General features: G+C 50.0%; 6 protein-coding genes across 6 annotated transcripts; 4 read left to right on the top strand and 2 right to left on the bottom strand.

The window, feature by feature from the left end:
* The first annotated feature begins 397 nt into the window (after positions 1 to 397).
* P174DRAFT_444147 (uncharacterized protein) lies at positions 398 to 1,573 on the top strand. The gene is made up of 7 exons (XM_024828012.1): positions 398 to 748; positions 821 to 856; positions 919 to 972; positions 1,043 to 1,071; positions 1,132 to 1,162; positions 1,222 to 1,279; positions 1,335 to 1,573. Exons 1-7 carry the CDS (start codon positions 578 to 580, stop codon positions 1,475 to 1,477), a joined length of 522 nt encoding a protein of 173 aa, XP_024680710.1. The 5' UTR covers positions 398 to 577; the 3' UTR covers positions 1,478 to 1,573.
* A 496-nt stretch (positions 1,574 to 2,069) lies between these two features.
* Positions 2,070 to 2,935, top strand: P174DRAFT_514476 (uncharacterized protein; the record flags this gene model as incomplete). Its single annotated transcript, XM_024832082.1, has 2 exons — positions 2,070 to 2,652; positions 2,712 to 2,935. 2 exons carry the CDS (start codon positions 2,070 to 2,072, stop codon positions 2,921 to 2,923), a joined length of 795 nt encoding a protein of 264 aa, XP_024680709.1. The 3' UTR covers positions 2,924 to 2,935.
* Positions 2,936 to 3,015: 80 nt separating this feature from the next.
* On the bottom strand, positions 3,016 to 4,545 carry pex19 (putative peroxisomal membrane protein receptor Pex19). Its single transcript, XM_024828011.1, has 5 exons — positions 4,436 to 4,545; positions 4,215 to 4,382; positions 4,166 to 4,167; positions 3,357 to 4,133; positions 3,016 to 3,301 (listed from the first exon to the last, which is right to left on the bottom strand). The coding sequence occupies exons 1-5, from the start codon at positions 4,458 to 4,460 to the stop codon at positions 3,194 to 3,196; spliced, it is 1,080 nt and encodes a 359-aa protein (XP_024680708.1). The 5' UTR covers positions 4,461 to 4,545; the 3' UTR covers positions 3,016 to 3,193.
* A 130-nt stretch (positions 4,546 to 4,675) lies between these two features.
* P174DRAFT_514475 (kinase-like protein) lies at positions 4,676 to 6,169 on the bottom strand (the record flags this gene model as incomplete). The annotated part of the gene is made up of 9 exons (XM_024832081.1): positions 4,676 to 4,893; positions 4,952 to 5,181; positions 5,209 to 5,324; positions 5,433 to 5,476; positions 5,539 to 5,634; positions 5,687 to 5,769; positions 5,797 to 5,874; positions 5,925 to 6,070; positions 6,092 to 6,169. 9 exons carry the CDS (start codon positions 6,167 to 6,169, stop codon positions 4,745 to 4,747), a joined length of 1,020 nt encoding a protein of 339 aa, XP_024680707.1. The 3' UTR covers positions 4,676 to 4,744.
* A 4,158-nt stretch (positions 6,170 to 10,327) lies between these two features.
* Positions 10,328 to 12,026, top strand: P174DRAFT_374034 (bZIP transcription factor; the record flags this gene model as incomplete). Its single annotated transcript, XM_024822551.1, has 4 exons — positions 10,328 to 10,513; positions 10,866 to 11,082; positions 11,133 to 11,642; positions 11,725 to 12,026. 4 exons carry the CDS (start codon positions 10,328 to 10,330, stop codon positions 12,024 to 12,026), a joined length of 1,215 nt encoding a protein of 404 aa, XP_024680706.1.
* An 858-nt stretch (positions 12,027 to 12,884) lies between these two features.
* Positions 12,885 to 14,755, top strand: stm1 (putative telomere and ribosome associated protein Stm1). Its single transcript, XM_024828010.1, has 5 exons — positions 12,885 to 13,104; positions 13,445 to 13,615; positions 13,728 to 13,872; positions 13,940 to 14,116; positions 14,185 to 14,755. The coding sequence occupies exons 1-5, from the start codon at positions 13,080 to 13,082 to the stop codon at positions 14,498 to 14,500; spliced, it is 834 nt and encodes a 277-aa protein (XP_024680705.1). The 5' UTR covers positions 12,885 to 13,079; the 3' UTR covers positions 14,501 to 14,755.
* Positions 14,756 to 14,792: the final 37 nt, after the last annotated feature.

Genomic DNA, 14,792 nt, shown 5'->3' with positions numbered 1-14,792 from the left:
TCCTTCTTCCAAAGTGGTTGTCATTGCATAGCCATTTGACCAAAATTTTGTCATGTATGTACGTTTTAATTTCAGACGGAAAAGTAGTCCAAATCACACTCAGTTCTATCAACAATCGTATTACTGGGGCACTTGATAGGCCGTGTCGAGTAGAGATCCATAACACAGTTGCGGATGTGTCCACGCAATTGAGATTAGCAGTTCCAGTAAGGATCACAACAAAGCCATATCATGGCGTCTTAAGTTCTGCATATCTTCGCTAGAGTCCAGGTCGGTCGTTAGATTGACTTTGACGGATTGAGTTCAGTCTATACGGAGTAGCTAGGTATCCCACAGCAAGCCAGGGTTGAGTCCTGAAACAACCGCTCCCTTTCCCCGCTTCAGCTTCCGTGCATGGGTTACTCATCGTCTCATGCACTCAATCAAACGACGAATTTCCTAATCAGTTATCATACAAAACAATGCAAGCTCAAAGCCACGATCAATTGGGTCACTGCGCCTAATACAGGGATTGTAGCGCATCCCAGAGTATTGATATCCGCGCGCATCCACAGCTAAAGCCTACTGTGCAATCAAGATGAGAGCACCTATCTCCTTGCTCTGTCTGTTCGCTCAGACAAGCTGTCTCCTCTGTCTCTGGTCGTCGTTTGCTCTGATTCAAGCTGTGGCGGCGTCAAGACATGACCCCCTAGGTCTGGTATATGAGGCGGCGGCGCCGCCACCGTTAGCAAAACGACAGGATCTTCAGGTACGGGTTACGCCTCTTGACTCTCTGCTTGGATCTTTAGGCTGGGTGGCTAATTGGATTCGTTGGCGATAGTCCTTTGCGGGGGCGTTGGGTGGTGCCGCGCCTGCGGTAAGTTGTTTTGACCGGGTTACACATGCTCGTGGGAGCGAGACTGATGCTCTCTTGTGTAGGTGACAAGTACCGGGAACTCTGAGAGACCGTACGGTGTCAGTGGGAATACTTTTGTATGTTCCGTTTCTTGCGTCGTGCTGTTGCGGTTGCGAAACCTGGTCATGCTAATTGCTTATCACACAGACGGATTTCGAGTCGGCTGCTCAACGGAGGTCTGTCTGATTCAGTGTAAAGCAGGGGGATGGAATGCTGATGACGCTTGTGCCTGACAGCTGTAATGAGCAATTTGATGCGTGCCAAAAGGTATATCCTGTCGATAGCCAAAACGGGTTGTCTTTTGTCTCTGACCGGACTTGATATAGATCGCGAATACAGACCGATCGGCGTCCTTCTCGCTGCAGGATTGTCAGGACCAGCTAAGTATGTTGACTCTCCGGCTCACAGGAAAATATGACATGAATTGACGTCTATAAAGAAAGCTGCATGTCAGTATCAACGGTGCAGGCCACGGCGGCTAGCATCAACCACCTGCAGTCTGCAAGTGATACGAATGCAGGACCGATAGCTCAGACAACGATCCCATATGATGATGAATTCGATCTTGTATGTGATTTATGATGGGTCTCATATTACAAACTGCTGCTCCAAACTTGAACATGTCCCAATCGTTGTGTTGAACATGATGAGGTAGATGAATTGACAATGGTGTACATAGACTTCTACTTGAGGAGGACATAATCTCTCATCCCAACGTGGGTGGATATTCTAGTAGATTAATCAACAAGTCTCTATGTTCCTTGTAACTGATAAATTGATGCCCTACACACGACTGACATCTGATGCATTCTCGATATTAGATGGCTATAGATACTCTTGCAGCCTGAGGAATGCAATATTTCCTAATACAGATTAGCGTTTGCGCCAAGTCGCGTGACCTCGTGCAGAGACGCGCGATTTAACATTATTGAGACAGTCATTTTGGGGGAGTTCCCAGCTCTCTATCGACGCGACGGTGGCTGGGACACGATAACAGCGCAACGATATTAATCTCCAGACAAGCACCATGACTCCACAATAGACCCTACTATCATTGACTTTCACATTTGATCGCTATTGTCCGGGGTATTGACCTTCATCAAAAGAGCACCAACTGACCCAATCTAACCTCGACCGCCACCATCCTGACTTCCGCTTCCCACATCTTGTTACCATGTTCGCAGCAATCCCACCAGCACAGCCCTATGCCTTCCAAGCGTCCTGCTCGCATTATACACCAATGCATCCGTCTCCATTATCGCCGCGCAGCTCGACGCTTGCCTCAGCACGGCCAATGAACGGAGATCCCTCCGCATCAACAGCATACACCGAACGTCGCGCAACAAGCAGCACAGACCGAGCAAACTCGGAATCAACCCAAGCACACAACGTCTCCTTCTCTACAGAAAACACCAACTCTACCGCGACCACAAAATCAAGTCCCTTCTCGCATTCCCGTTCCTCGCCCACCTACGCACAGCGTTACGCAGCCCTCTCCAACCCCCTCAACAATGCCTCCCGGACATACGCCACCTCAACCTCACCATCTGCGCGCAACACACGAAGGACCGCCTTCCTCAACCGGATCAAGGCCGACCGCGACGCGGAGCGCTTTGAGAACCGCGGCGAGCAGCTGATGATGATGGAGCATGTGGCGGAACAGAAGCAGTGGGGGGAGCTGATGCGGAGGCGGGCAGATGGGCTCATGGAGGCGTATCAGCTGAATGAGGATGTAGGGGAGGAGATGGATGGGATGGGTAGGTTTCTCCTCTCGAGGGTGCAGGAAAATCAAAGAAGAAATCTGACAGTTGTGTAGATGATGCGGATGTGCGTGCTTTGGATGAGTACGTGTCTGAGGAGCAGGCTATGGAAACTGCGCTGTTGGAGACGGGGCATGTGCCATTCGGGAAGACGGATAGAACGCATGATCCGATCTCCTCGTTCAGTGATGAAGAATACGATGATATCTTCATGGGTCTGGCTGATCAAGTACCGCAGAGCCAGGATATGGATATGTCGAGCGGATGAGGATTTTGGCGGTCGTCTTTTGAGCATGCATTGCTGGCGTTTGGACGGATATCTGGCGTTGGTGTAGGGAACTCTTCCCAGACTCAGAGATGCGTTGTTGCATAAATCCATCGGCAGAGGCCGTATCTTCATTGATGTAAATAGGGTATCGACGTGGTTATATGTACAGAACATGCCAATAATAGATGGTATCAATCTAAACCAGACACCATCGCAGCGAAGCGTCAAGCAATCACCATACCCACTAACATAGGTTCTCAGATGCCAACCTTATTGCTGAGGACAGTCAGGCAAAGATGCCCCAGACCCGTCGCCTGCCATATCCTCCGGCCAGGGATTCGCAACAAGTTCTTCCGGGGGACTACCCAGCGCTTGCATCTAGAAGGTATGAGCATATGCCATACAGCAGTGTAGAAAAAAAAGAAAAACATACCTCTTGCATCTTCTCCCACACAGCCTGCCGATACTTCGGATCTTCATCTGTGTACCCTTCCTCCTCGAACTTGGCCACAATCTCAGTGACGAGCTTAGCCTGCTTCTCGTACCGCTCCATATCCTCAGCAGGGACCTTGCCCTTGTTGTCCTTCAACCACGGCCCCCACTTCGCATCCAACTCCTTCATCGGCTCATACAGCATCTCTTTATTGGAGAACTGCTCCATCACACCAGCAATCATCTGCGTGAGATCGAGATCGTCGCCCCCGTTCCCGACGCCCGCCTCCAACCCCTTGAGCAACTGCATCAGCATGTCCTCCGAAATCCCCCCGTCCTCCGTCGCCGCCGCCGTGGCCTTATCCCCAGACTCTTTCATCCGATGGATAGTCCGCTGAATGGCATCATTGAAGGACTCTGGCGCAGCCGCTTTCCCAGCACCAGTTGTAGACCCGGACGGTCCACCGGTACTCGGGCCCGCGCCTGCACCCGCACCAGTGTCAGCGCCCTCGCCTTCCTCCGCCATGACATCCGCCAGCAGCTGCTTCAAAAAGTCACCAGGCGGGATCCCGCCCTCCTCGAGCTGCTTCGTGAACGCGTCGGCCCCCTGGTTGATCGCGTTCTCGAACTCCTTGTTATCCGGCGCGCCGGACTCCTGCGCAGCGTGGTTCATCATCTTCGCCATGTCCTGCTCGAGCTGGCGCATGAAGGCGTCTTCGTCGAAGTCTTCATTTGCGGCGGCTGGTGCGCTTACAGGTGCAGGTGCTGTTGTGCTTGGCTGGGGGCGGGTTTGGAGAAGTTATCCAGAACGTCTGGTCAAGTCAGCTATGGTCAGATGCGCAGGGGTGGCGGGTCGTACCGTCTAACTCGTCAAACTCCGAGTCTTCATCCTCGTCGGCATCTTCAACGGTGGCTTCTGTCGAAGGGGCTTCTTTGGTTGCCTCTGTCGCTGTCGCTGTGGGTTTCTCATCACCAGGCGAGCTTGCGCTGGTTGTAGGCGCTGAGGTGGTTTTGTCGGGGGCGTTCGCTGCGGGGCGGCGGCTGGGCTCTCCTCGTGATGTTGCTGAGTGGCGCCTGCACTGGTATTCGGTGATGAGGAGTCCATTGTGTCTGGTAATTATATACTCCTGAACAATTCTGAGAAAATGACTTGAAAGTAAGACCGGCGCTGTGGTGAAAGGGAGTTTTGGCAGACGCGCGCATGTGAAGAAGAACTGTCGGGGTTTCTTTTGGCGGGGAACCGAAAGCCGATCGCCGCGGCATCGCCAGCCCTCAGTACAACGGAGGACTCCGCGTGTGCTACCATTTCTTCAAATCGGCCTTACAACGCCCTGGAAGGATTTGACTTAATACACTCTCATGTATTCTTACGAATCCACTCGTCCTCTTCTAATTCTTTAGCGGAGCTACGCTTCCCCGGCTCCCATTGCAACGTCTGCCGCAGCGTAGAAAAATCGCTTTGTCCTGTCCCTCGAGAGTAGTTTCCCTCTCATCGAGCGGAATGCGATCTTGTAATGGAATTCCAGCGCAGAAGTCTCCTAGAAGATCAGCATCGTGAGTCGATAGTGGAATTTGCCAGGAAAGAAGCTGTCTTACCTTCGTCGGAAAAGAATTTGCGGCTCGACTTCCCTTGAGCAAGGAGACTGAGCGGCGGTGGCCCCAGAAGACTGATCATCTCAGCGAGGTGAGCTCGACTTCGGTATGTCTGAAGTTCTGGGTCGTGGCCAGTGATAAAGACTCGCCTTCGAAGATGTCCCAAATCTGTGATACAACTTTCCAGAAATTGCTGCACCAAGATCGTCGGACCTATTGCCCTTACCATACATCTCGCATCTCATATATCAACGCTGTACGTCCATGGGGCTTCCAGAATCACCTCCGGTGCTTGATAGATATTAGGCTGAATGTCTTCCGAGTGCTCTATGCTACTGGACACCGCTGAGCCAAAGTTGCAGAGGACCGGGGCGCCCTATTCCTCGGGTATTCTGAGTTCCCTGGAGATGTAGATGATTCTCCCATCTAGTTCTTTCCTTGGGCAAGAGGATTGAATCTCCTGCTCTTCAAAGCTACTGAAAACCGAGTCGTCTGCGATGCTAAACATGATGTTGTCGGCTTTGATGTCTGATGAGATTCTCTACTAAGCAGATGATAGAAGTAGGGGAAGACAAAATCGCAGCACATACCTGTATGTATAATCTGGCATTTTGTATGCAGAAAGCCTAGCGCCATAAACAGGCGCTGAAGCACAAATGCAAGGACTAGTTTAGGAAGCCTATGGACTGGGTTACAGTGCAGAAAGGTCAACACACTCTCCCATAATGGAGGATGCACAAGGCATTAATGCTTTGTCGTCGGGCCCATCAACTCCAAACAAGTCGAGTAACGATCTAACGGCTTTGCGACCTGGGTAGCTTCTCAAGCCTCTCTCCATGCATTAGTACATCATCAGCTCATCATCCAATTGCTGTCCCGTGGATGTGGACTTGATAAGGATCTTGAGGGTAACATAGCGACAATAGCTGTTATAGCGCATTAGCGAGTCAATCCATGAGTGCCATAGGAGTCTCACTTCATGTCCCGAGCAAGCCATACAGTCGAGCTAGTTCTAAAGCTTAGATTTCCTACGATTTGATACCTGTTCCTGAAAACTTCTCCTATTCGAACAGGATAATACCGAGAAGCAACATAATCCGGGATGGTTTCTTCTTCGATCTTCTGGCTTGCAGGTATTCAGACGAAGTTGGGATTAGAGAAGTTGAGGGGCTTCCATGTCCGTCCGAGCCGAGATAAAGACAGTAGAAGCGATGGGAACATTATCATTAAAGACTTGTCACATAAATATCTGTGGATGAAAGAGAAAATCGAATCTGGTTGACATGATTGATGGACAGTTGTTAATCCCTGACGCCCCGGAAAAGCACAAGCAATTCTTGCGCATTGTAAGCATCATGCAAGGATGTTCACATTTAAGGCCAGGCTATATGGTCACATAGTATTCAGTAACATAAACCATAGTGAAGTTGGGTTTATCTATAAGAGTAGCTTTTATTGAACGATAGAAGTACTCTTGAGGCCTTTAATGCTTACAATGCGGAATCTCCACAATAACGCTACTTAAAACATGATTGATTCCTCAAGAGATGATTTAGCCGCCAGACACTTCCCAATATTTGGGAACATAATCCGATGAGGCTAGAGCCACGCATGGTTTTGGCAGAAGTTGAAAGCAGTACAATAATTAACCAGTACTCTGAGTCGCAATGGCGTCAGTTGGTGACAGCAAGGATCCAGATGACTCAGGACTCGACTATTCCTTCTTCCAATTGCGGAGTCCGGACTCTGTGTAGGTATCAAGCTCTCTGCTGGAGGTGGCAGACGTCGATTGTCTTGACGTATACTCCGTGTTTGTCCTGATAGACCTTTCCAGGGAAAGTTGATGGGTGTCTCTGTATCGCGAACTGCGATGCTAGGAATAGCTTAGTGGACAGACTGCAGGCTAAAGGTTTCGTTTAGCTAAGTTAACATTTCGTTGTTCAGCTGAGAAGTAGTAGCCAGACCATATCCAAAGCTAGATCTAGCCCTCAGCATCAATGTTTGAGCTTCCATGGCTGATTCGCGCTTGACACCTTCTTTTTGCTTTTTCGACGACACTTCTACCGGCTCTCCTGGATCGTTACCAGCGCCGTTAGGTCTTCCATATCCTTCAGGGCCTTCCTCTGTCGGCTTTTATCCTCTTCCAATCCATGGAAAAATCCACCCCGCAAAACACATCCATTCCTGTCCTGTTGTATCCATCTGTTCCCCTACTAAGTACACAGTAGAAAGTTTGAAGAGGCGCACTAAGATTCTAGGCAAATGCTTGTACTTGTCCTGCAACGACTTCCAATATTTCCAACTTCACACACGGAGAAAAATGCTCCTGGACGGCTTCACCGTCTTCTCTGTCTTCTCAATTGGCAGCTGATCTTGACAGAATGCGTGCGGCATTACCTGTTGGTGGTCCATTCTCCCATGTTCCAGTAATCCTAACGGCCACAGACCTTGATGCATGTGAGTCATGGAATGCTGGACGAGCAGCAGATATCTGAAGTAGTGGTGAAGAGATTGACAGCGTCGAGGTAAGCTATGTCTTGCTGTATATCTCCTTTGCCCCATATCTGTGACATAAATCGATTCGAGGGTGCAAGACCCAGATTGCTGGGAAAGGGGGTCGTCTTTTATCATCCAACAGCTGCTCCTGGGATCAATCCTCCGAGATAGGCATGCAAATTACGAGAGTCTTCAAGCACACAAGGGATCACTTTCAGTGCTCGAGGTTATGACATTAAAGTGTTGGATTTCAATAACTAATCATAGCATCACCATCAGAATTCGGATATCGAAGTCCTTGGTAGGAGATCTCTCAACGCCAATCTCCCCGCTCATTGGTACAGGAGAGGCAGATCTGGTTACTCCGTAGTCGAGGTGATGTTCTAAGAGCCCTACGGTTGGTAAAAAGAATCGGCAGGGTTCGACCTCACTTTCGAAGGAATTCCAGGAAAGGATCGATTCACTAGAGAGAAATTAGTAGTATGTAACAATAAGAGCCCATTATTGAAAAGGGGCAACCAGAGTAAAGTCCTTTTAGCACGGTATAGTCTAATGCCCAGTAGAGTCGGTGGGCTCCGTAACAATTTCCCTTTTTAGAAGTTTCTGGAGATGATATAGATACCAGACGAATCGCAATTCCTGGACGGAGTATGCATAGAGTTGATATCTTGACGATGATTTAGATTATTACCATCATGGTCAATAAAGGACAGAGATCATAATGAGTCGATCACAATACTTCACTGGCATCCTGCAAGCTAGCTAGCTGCTAGACTACCCCGCGGAAAAGACACCCCTCATCCCCTGACTGTTTGCCAAGAGTGTAGGGAAAAGCTCAGATCATCAGATGATGTGCCCCGTGGCTGATCCTCGTGATGTCACTCCTTGCCTGTGTCTTTGGCTCTTGGGTAAGCCTCTTCACGACTAGATGATGATAGGCAGACGGGGTTACGAGGTACGTGTCTCCCTTCTTCTTGCGGGAAGTGCCACAGTGCCAGGCTTTTCGGAGGTCTCCTATGTGACTGTAACAGTGTTGAGGTACCTTGGCCTGCCGGGGAAGGTCATGTGCCATCCCCCAGAATCAATAGAGGTAATAATGCTTCTGCTAGGATCGAGTACCCATAGCCTCATAGAGTAATTTAGTCGAGCATCCTGATGGGGTTGTATGTCTTGTTTGACGTTCCAGAACTGCACGATGGTCCACGGTCCTCCGTACTGTGAGCCGATGGAAGCCGGCATCGGCGGGTCTCGTTTGTGCTGTACTCCGTACGCCGTACATAAGAACCATGCCATAGTCCCTGCTAGGCTACAATCCAGCAATCCTAGTTTGTGAAGGCGGACTTGATTTGTCGGGAGTGAAAATTCAAAGGTTCCAATATCCATCACAGTGAAATTCAAAAGGGACATTAAGCGAGAGGCGTACCAGGGGACACCCGAGCAGAATTTTCCAGTATCGGAGATCTGAGAGGATGGCAGAAATACGGTATTCTTGGCTTGTAAGAATGGTAACAACCGCGTATTGGCCTATCCCGTACTTCATTCGTCATGGCTTCTCCGCGGACAACTACATACCTGAGAATCACAGCGGGATGAGATGCGTAGAGAAGTGGGAGAATGATGAAGGGGATGCTGCTTTAAGATACTATGGAGGTAGTAGTTACGACGGCAAAGCAACATCAACATCTCAAACCCTGAGCAGCTTTCTATCTGCTGTTTACTGAGAAATGGCATGTATGCTCTGTTGGAAATGAAAATGGATCTCGTGTCATGGCCCAAGTCCACTTGTTGCCTGCATTGGGACATGGCGTCGAGGGGTGACCTAGACGGACCAACAAATCCACAGGGGCACAACCTCGAGGGGCACACACTGACGACTGACGGCCGACTTGTTCACGTTGTTGTTTCTTGACCGTGCCCTGACGGATCTTCGGCTGCCTTTGATGAATCAGACTGTTTCGGTGGGTCTATACCTTCCGTTCGCCGACAGAGAAGTAAGAAAAGCAAAGAGAAGGTCGAGGGTTCTCAACTTTCACTGAATTGACAGAGGGAGGGGGAAATAACCGGTTTCCTGAGTTAGATAGACGGAGGGGATTAATGGCTTGATTAAGTAGAAAAAGAAAAGAAAGCGAGTTCGTAGCATGACATCTGAGGCTATCGCTCTGTTTGAGCCTAGAGGCTATGGTCTCCGGTGTCCACCACGGGCAAGTCGCTTTTTTCCGCCTTTTTTTTTTACTTTTTCCTTTTCTTTTTTACTCCTCTTCGGGTGCCTCCATCAATCAACAATTGGATTCAAACGACAAAGTGGGCTTTTTCTTCTTCTTTTGAACTCTTGCCCCAAGTCACTAGAAGCAAAACTAATTATAAGATCCCTTTTCTTGTTAGTAAATAATTTTACCTCACATCTTCCCACCACCACTCCCTTTTCCTCCTCCTCTTACCATCCTCAATCTAACCGTTTAGCAATCGTGCTGTATCTCTTATCCCATCATCAATTTCCTTTATGTCACATATCGACTTAGGCTCTTCCAACCTGACTACCATCCGCAACAGCCGCGCGTCTCCAGCGTTTGATCGATAGCCCTACAGAATTCGAGATCTTTACCTCCATACCGGCCCTTTTTTTATATTTTATTATTATTAGCTTTTTTTCCCCTTTTATCCATTATCTTTTTTTCCGTCTAAGCGCGCCTTCGAGCGACCAAGTCCGTCAGCTCCGGTTCGTCGCAATCGGGGTTGATAGTGCCATCGCATACATCCTTCGTTATCTTTCTCTCTCATTTGATCTCTTCCTCTTTCGTCCTGGCTGAGTAGGCGGGGAAGGGGGAAGATCACAGACGTTTCAAGGGAAGGAAGGCACCAGGCGCATCGTCGCTATAATCACAAATGGTCTCTATGGTCGAGACCTCCAATTCAAATCACAATGACACGGCCATGGATTCGGTCGTGCCTAAGTCAGAACCCTTACCCGAGGGATCGACCAGTTCATCAGTGTCAACGCCTGAAGCAGAGGGTGAAGTTCCAATGCAGGACGTAGCCCAGACACAGAAGCGAAAAGGTGGAAGAAAACCCGTACGTAAATCCTTACACTTCACCACTTTTTTTCGTTGTCGGTTTTTATGGTTTCTATATTCTTTTGTTAAAAGGCTTAGCATTAGCCGTTGACCCATGGGATATCTTATCTACATCTTTATCTCTTGTTCCTGCGTTAATGTGGTGTGCTTTTCCCATGCGTCTGTGTTCAAATCTGGGGCCCCGCACTAAATTTCGCTTTATCATTTATCATCATGATTGATCATCCCTTATCTTTGCCTTCCCCTGTTCACCTTATTCTTAGCCTTATGTCTTTCTATTTTTGCTTCCTTATCTTGATTTTCTTCTTTCCTTTTTGATTGGTTCCTCTTCTTCTAACAGTTTAACCCAGATCTATGCTACCTCGGAGGAACGCAAACAACGCAACAGACAAGCTCAGGCGGCTTTCCGAGAACGTCGCACAGAGTACATCCGTCAACTTGAAACCACTATCAAGCGCAATGAAGAAACCCTGCAGACTCTGCAGCAGAATCATCGTACCGCTGCCGATGAATGTCTGATGCTTCGATATAAGAATTCTCTACTGGAGAGGATCTTGTTAGAGAAGGGTACGTCGACTCCGTTTATCTCTTCCGTTCCTTACTAACAGCCAGACTAGGCATTGATGTCCAAGCCGAGTTGCGACTCAAGGCCGGTGCTCCGCCAGGAGCACCAATCAAACCCAACATCATGGCTGCCAAACCCCCGTCAACACTAGACCGAGCGGCGGTCAACCGAACTGCAGCCCAGAGACTTCCAGCCGGCATTGCCCCTAAAGGGGAGCCGTTCGCCATGTCGCGTGATGGAGCATACGGCATCCCTTCACCTCAGTTCCAGGCCACTCCCTCATCACACGTGTCGTCCCCTTCGCACACCAAGTCTCCCGGTTTTGCATTCCAAGGAGCCATGTCGCCAAACGGGATGGACGCGCAACAAGCCCAGCACGCGCGGTCTCAACTAAACCCTCATTCTCGGAGCTTGAGTCAGGCGTCTCCCCCGATAAGCATCGGTCAGCCCGAGTCGGCCGATCCCAAATCGGCTGTGCCAGGTGGTACGGGTCCCAGAGTCGCCCGCGTGCCCTCTGCTGCGTATTATCCATCGCCATTCCAGAAACATTACGATCAACTGGGTAAGCTGAGCCTTGTTGCCGTCACTTTGCTTTTTTTTTCCTTTTCAGAAGTGATTGCGTGTACTCATACTTTCCCCTGTAGAACAGGAATATGACGCCCAGGCGGACATGATCGACGAAGAACATGAGTCGGTTGATGCACCTCCCTACGTCTCCGGATTCAATGCTGCTACTAGTTCAGTCCCTCCCGGCTCCCATTCGCTAGGGCCTCAACTCGCCAACTTCAATCCGCATGCTGGGGAAGGATCCAATGGAGCATACAGTGCCACAAATCACCTACTCGGCAATTACGAGCCCATGCTGGACGCTGATCCGTTCGGATTGAGCGCTAGCATGCATTTCCAAACTCCCTTTAGTTATGAGCAAAACCATACGCGTCATTAAGCGTCGTTGTCCACTTCACTTGTTCTCCTGTTACGGCCTACTAATTCACATATGTATCAAATGGAAAGCATCACAAAAAGGGAGGCGAGTAACGATTATCTCATGGCATGTCCTTTCCTGCTTTCATACATGACGCCTCTGGTCCACGGATTCGGAAGATAAAAGTTGTCATATTCGGTTGCATTGTCCGGCGTTCGGCATCGCGGTTGATACCACTTTTCTTTGTTGGGTTGCTGTTTATCAAAAAAGACAGAAAAATTGCTCTGTTTGGGAATGTTTCAAGAGACGGACCGAAAAGTTCAGATTCGTTGTAAATGACTATCGAGGTTGGCGGCAAAGACTGCCGCATGATTCGGCATTTTCTCTCGACTCCATACTACCAGTATATATATATATATTTTTTTCATCTGACTCTGTTCCTGACCATCGCGCCATCATGGTCCTTCTAGTTGCGCTCTTCGATTATCCTCGGTTGCTGGAAAGAACATCTGTGGTGTAGTGAAGGTGCTGTGTGCAACAGTTACCCTTCGACTTCAAAAAGCTTATTGGCGGGCCAGACTGCAAAAGTTCAAATCAAGCAAAGTTCTCTGGCCACATGACAGCTCTATCTGATCCTCAAATGTTAATATTGACGTAGCGGTGCAGTCGTGCCCATCGAAAAGTAGCTGACGCCCTTCACTTGTATGATGACATCTACAGCTGCGAGTGACGCCAATACCCTAAGCCCTAGAAGCTAGCCGCCAATCACAGCTCGACCTGCCGGATTCGCTTAGCAACAATCCGCACCTTACCCGATTAGTGCGTTGCAACCACAAACGCTGCCTCCATCCCCGAAGCCCTTCGCATCACCACACCCAACCCCTTCCCTCTTATCCCTATCATCATCATCCACCTTATCCTATCTTCTCCCCAATCCCCTTGAGGAGAGGTTCGCGTATCGAGACAGTCGTCCAGGTTTATACCTTGATCGACTCCTCCCCCTTTTTTCTTCTACCGAATTGCCTCGGTAATAGAGAGCCTTCCCCCGGAAGGCCCCTCAGAAAACCAGGCGTCATGGCGGACGTCCGGTCCAAGGTATGTGTGCGAAACGAGTGATTTTCCTCATATTGCCATGCTGCAATGCGATTCGCGATCGGGACGCTCCTCAATTGCATTTCGGTTCGAATTGAGAAACGAGAGACCAATTGGGGTGGGGTTCGGGTTCGAGCTATCGATCGACGCAGCAGGCCAAAAAAAAGAAGAAGCAAACAACACGTGAGGACTCAAGAGAGTAACAATTGGCTAACTGGTGTTCGCATCAATATGAATAGAACCTCTACGAGCTTCTTGGTATTTACTTCCCTTCTCTCTCTTCGTGTCGTACTCGGCATCACGATTACATCATCCTGTTTCTAACACTGCCGCGTACGCGATCACAGGCAATGACCCTGAATTGGACCCCAACAGAGAGCCAGAACCCCCTACGCGGGCTGTAGACAGGCCTGTGCCCCGGCATGGCAAGCGTGATGCTCCCAAGGAGCCTGCCACCCAGCCCAACCTTCATGAGAACAATGCTCGCCGTGGCGGTCGCTTCACTGGCAACGAGGCCGGTATGTGTTACTTGCATTTATGTCACAAGGAGTTCCACTGGACCGAATCGTTTTGAACGCGGTCGTACGCCAGCTCGATTGTGAATTTCGACTGATCTCAATCTCTTGATAGCTTTCCGTGACCGTCAGGCCGGCAGCCGCAGCAACCGTGAGAAGCCTCTCGATGAGGGCAAGGAGCCTCAGCGCCGCGCCTTCCACGCTCGTGGCGACCGTGGTGAGCGTTACCGCAACGATCGTCAGTCCCGCACTGGCCAGGTGTAAGCAATTCGAGTACTCGATTGGAACAGGAGAGAATAATGAAACTGATCGCGATTTCCGGAACAGCGACACCCGCAAGCAGGTGAACCAGGGCTGGGGTGCTCAGACCGGCGACAAGGCTGGTGACAAGGCTTGGGATGACGAGAGAGCCGCTGAGAACCTTGCTCAGAACGAATCCGAGCCCCAGACCCCCGCCAACGAGGAGCCCGCTGAGCCCGCCGAAAAGACCAAGACTTATGCCGAGTACCTCGCCGAGAAGGCCGCCCAGGGTGACCTCAGCGCCAAGCCTGTCCGCGCCCCAACGAGGGCAGCAACCTCGACAAGAAGTGGGCCAACGCCAAGGAGCTGAAGCGCACCCCCGAGGAGGAAGAGGCCTACATCAAGGGCAAGGAGGAGAAGGCCAAGCGCGAGAAGCAGCGCAAGGAGAAGAACGTCCTCGAGGTCGACATGCGTTTCGTTGAGTCCCCCCGTGGTGGAAGCGCTGGCCGTGGCCGTGGTGGACGTGGCGGCCGTGGTGGTCGCGGTGGCCGTGGCAACGGTGCTCCCCGTGGTGGTGAGCAGCAGCAGCGCGGCGCCGCCCCCGTCACCGTCGACGAGAAGAACTTCCCCACTCTCGGTGCCAAATAAACCTGTCCAGCATTTGACGGTTGCCCGGACGAGGGGGAATGGTTTAGTTTCACTGGCCTAAGAGAATGTCGACCTGATGCCCCCTTTCAACTCCCCAAGAGTCTGACGCGATTATGGAAATTGGCGGGAACGAGCAAACACAGCAACTCAAAAAAAGGAAATCTCACCGTCCTCGCGGTTTTCGTTTCCATCTCTGAAAATGGCCTATGTAATTTGATTTGAGTGTCAAAAAATAGGAAATTGAGAAAAACCAACTTAAAAATTCTTAGATTCTCTTGTAATCATAGGTAAC

Source organism: Aspergillus novofumigatus, assembly GCF_002847465.1.
Source record: "Aspergillus novofumigatus IBT 16806 chromosome Unknown P174scaffold_6, whole genome shotgun sequence".
NCBI classification, from domain to species: Eukaryota; Fungi; Ascomycota; class Eurotiomycetes; order Eurotiales; family Aspergillaceae; genus Aspergillus; species Aspergillus novofumigatus.
The sequence above is the reverse complement of the archived record's forward strand: the minus strand, read 5'-3'. Positions and strand labels throughout refer to the sequence as shown.

What these genes read in the sequence shown, in the direction of transcription:
- stm1 (XM_024828010.1), top strand. Translation starts at nt 13,080, where the DNA reads ATGGCGGACGTCCGGTCCAAGGTAT. An exon ending in GGACGTCCGGTCCAAGGTAT is followed by an intron (nt 13,105 to 13,444) that starts GTGTGCGAAACG and finishes ACGCGATCACAG; the next exon opens with GCAATGACCCTGAATTGGAC. An exon ending in CTTCACTGGCAACGAGGCCG is followed by an intron (nt 13,616 to 13,727) that starts GTATGTGTTACT and finishes ATCTCTTGATAG; the next exon opens with CTTTCCGTGACCGTCAGGCC.
- pex19 (XM_024828011.1), bottom strand. Translation starts at nt 4,460, where the DNA reads ATGGACTCCTCATCACCGAATACCA. An exon ending in CTCCTCATCACCGAATACCA is followed by an intron (nt 4,383 to 4,435) that starts GTGCAGGCGCCA and finishes GCCGCCCCGCAG; the next exon opens with CGAACGCCCCCGACAAAACC. An exon ending in TGTGGGAGAAGATGCAAGAG is followed by an intron (nt 3,302 to 3,356) that starts GTATGTTTTTCT and finishes CATACCTTCTAG; the next exon opens with ATGCAAGCGCTGGGTAGTCC.
- P174DRAFT_444147 (XM_024828012.1), top strand. Translation starts at nt 578, where the DNA reads ATGAGAGCACCTATCTCCTTGCTCTGTCTGTTCGCTCAGACAAGCTGT. An exon ending in CAAAACGACAGGATCTTCAG is followed by an intron (nt 749 to 820) that starts GTACGGGTTACG and finishes CGTTGGCGATAG; the next exon opens with TCCTTTGCGGGGGCGTTGGG. An exon ending in GGATTGTCAGGACCAGCTAA is followed by an intron (nt 1,280 to 1,334) that starts GTATGTTGACTC and finishes ACGTCTATAAAG; the next exon opens with AAAGCTGCATGTCAGTATCA.